Source organism: Melampsora larici-populina (assembly GCF_000204055.1).
Source record: "Melampsora larici-populina 98AG31 unplaced genomic scaffold MELLAscaffold_34, whole genome shotgun sequence".
In the NCBI taxonomy this organism is placed as follows: Eukaryota; Fungi; Basidiomycota; class Pucciniomycetes; order Pucciniales; family Melampsoraceae; genus Melampsora; species Melampsora laricis-populina.
Window position 1 is genome coordinate 945,579 of NW_006768798.1, and position 2,589 is coordinate 948,167.

The 2,589-nt window shown below is 40.8% G+C and overlaps 1 protein-coding gene across 1 annotated transcript in view; it reads right to left on the reverse strand.

Moving 5' to 3' along the window:
* Positions 1-1,679: 1,679 nt before the first annotated feature.
* MELLADRAFT_90065 (uncharacterized protein) overlaps positions 1,680-2,589 on the reverse strand; it is a gene marked incomplete at both ends in the record, with an annotated part of 3,021 nt that continues 2,111 nt past the window's right edge. Inside the window, 3 exons of the mRNA XM_007413037.1 lie at positions 1,680-1,682; positions 1,736-2,500; positions 2,546-2,589. The exon at positions 2,546-2,589 is cut by the window's right edge and continues 367 nt beyond it. Of these exons, the coding sequence (XP_007413099.1) occupies positions 1,680-1,682; positions 1,736-2,500; positions 2,546-2,589 (812 nt within the window). The remainder of the gene's footprint in view (positions 1,683-1,735; positions 2,501-2,545) is intronic.

The window sequence follows — 2,589 nt, forward strand, 5'->3', positions numbered from 1 at the left end:
TGTTGGTGACACATAGATTCCCTTCCTTGTTTTTACAGGGCATGGGGTGGCTTTGTTTCTTTCCAAGGTGATCTGGAAGTACGGCTTTAATAGCCGCATGGAAGTCAAGCATCTCATTGTCTGTAAGATGCTTATTAGTTTTTTCAGCCTTTTTCTTGGCCTGATCTTTTTCAAACTTTTTAATAGCAGTTTTAGCAAGTCTACTAGCTTTTTCGGCATAGTTTGTTAATTTAGTAATTTCACTGAGCGGGGTTTTCTTGCCCAGTGCGTCTTGGTAGAGCGCCTTGGTTTTTCTGGCGTTCTTAAGGAGGTTTGCTATGTTTCTTGGAAAGTGAATAGCACGTGGGGGTTTTGAGTATTTTACTGCACCCCATTTCGAGGCGGACTCTACAAGATTAGATGTCCACGCATTACTCTTTTCTTCAAGAGTACCTGATGTAGGGAATGTCTTCCATGCCACATCTGTGAGAACATCTGTTCCATGTCCTTTGAGTAGTTTCAAGTCCCATTTCAAACTTGGTTGTGGTGTAGTAACGAATTTCTTTCGAATCTTCATGCTTATGGCGGCGTGATCACTTGCGCCATTGTATTTTAGCGACATTTGTCGACTTACTTTGGTTTTACAAGTAATGTCTTGTAATGCTGGTGAAATCAACCAATGGTCAATATCATTGAATTTTCCTCTCTTTGGGAGACGAGTAAAGTTTGAACCGCAGCAGGGTTTGATGCTCATACGGCCGCCGGTTTGCCTCAAAGCAGCTTTTGCTAATTTTTCTGTGGGCATGTTGAAATCACCACCAATGGCAATTTTACAGTTGGGATCTTCTTCTAACAGATCATTGATTTCTTCCCACACGGGTTTAAGTTGGGTTGTTCGATGTTGTCCTTTGTTGGATCCGGACTGGAGATATACTCCAAAGATGTGCCATAAACTATCTGGCTCAAGATGTGTGACTACCAGATGTTGTATTCTGGGGTCTTTTGTAGGCTTTTCATAAGCGCCTATATCATTGCGGACCATCATACAGAGTCCATAAAAGCCTTGTTCAGCTGGGTGTGAGTAGGTTCGATAACCATCTAATTTGGGTTCGTATTTCAGGTTTGTTCTACGATGTTCTCCGATGACAATTACACCGGCGGTGACTTGTTCCGCTAAGGACGCAAGAATTGTGGCTTTGTTATTAAAGCCATTGGCATTCCACGCAAGAAGGGATGTATATCCGTGGGATTTTGTAGAAACCTCGGGAGGTTTAGGGATTGATGTGTTGAAGTTAGGAACATCATCACGGTATGATTTATACAAGTTAACACGCCATTTGGTAGTGCTAAAGCAGTTTAAGGTGTTTGGCCCGCCCTTTTTTGGTTTTTTGGTTGTACGACAAAAAGTTGGAGGAACACCACTTGGGCGTTCTCGGGGTGTAAGTTGCATCATTTTGATGAAACCTGGTGCAATATCTGGTGAGACGCAGATATCAAAGGCTGGTTGTTGGAATGGATTGCTTCTTTTCATTACTCCAACAACTTTTTTATATTGTGCTTCGGTCAGTCTATGTTTTATGACTGTCCATACATCAACACTTGTACAATTTCCAGTGTTGTTAAGGGTGAATTTTACTGAGTTCTTGAGATTATATTTGATTTCAGCTTGTTTGACGCCTTTATTGCAAGTCAGCGTAGAGTTACTTTGCAGAGTTTCAGTGGTCTGCGGAGGGGATGCGATAGTGTTCTTTTTCACTATATCTGCGTAAGAGGGTTGAACCGGATTTTGTTCTGTCGGATCAATGTTCATTGGTGTGCTATCAAGTTGAGATCCCAATTCATTCTCTTTGTCTATGTCCATTGTGACAACTTCAAAAGGAGGCGGTTTTCGTTTTGAAACCGTCTTTCGGTGATTCCTACTTATAGTAGAGGATTGTGCGGGCTGTACTGTTTTAACAGTATTATTGCGGTTTGACGTTAGTTTTCCAAGCAACTCGTCTCTTGTGAGCATCTCTCCATTTCGTTTCTTAATACGAATTGTTTCTGCCAGGTTTGCCTTTGCAATAGATGTGTTATCTTTTTGCGCATTTGAGTCAAGATTATTGTGATCCTGGTCTGCGTGACGGATGATATTTCCTATATCACTTTGTACGTAGCGGTGTTTATTTTTCCCTTTTTTAAGTGTGACACATTCATAATGCCTATCAATGGTACTTTGTTGTTTCTTAGAAATCTCTTTTTGAGTTTTCTTTTGTTGTCGGCGTTCACGTAATTGTTTGCCAGTGAGTTTGATATCCTTTTTGGGATCTTTTCTATATGTCCTACCATCTTTAATGATGATATCTTCTTTTCGTTTAGGCGCTGAGGCCTTTTTAAAGGGGTTTGCGTGATTTCTTGTTATATCATTCACACAGATTTGTGCTTTAGGTGTTACAGACGGATTTTTATTGTCTGCTTTCCATTTACCTTTCTCAAGGTACGTATGAGGGTTACCTGATAATTCTGGTCCAGGTATTAGAGTCTGAGAGTCATGAGATCTCTTTTCAGATGTAGAGGGTTTGCTCACGGAAGAGCTTTGGGCGACAAATTCTTGTTGTCTTAAATTAGATG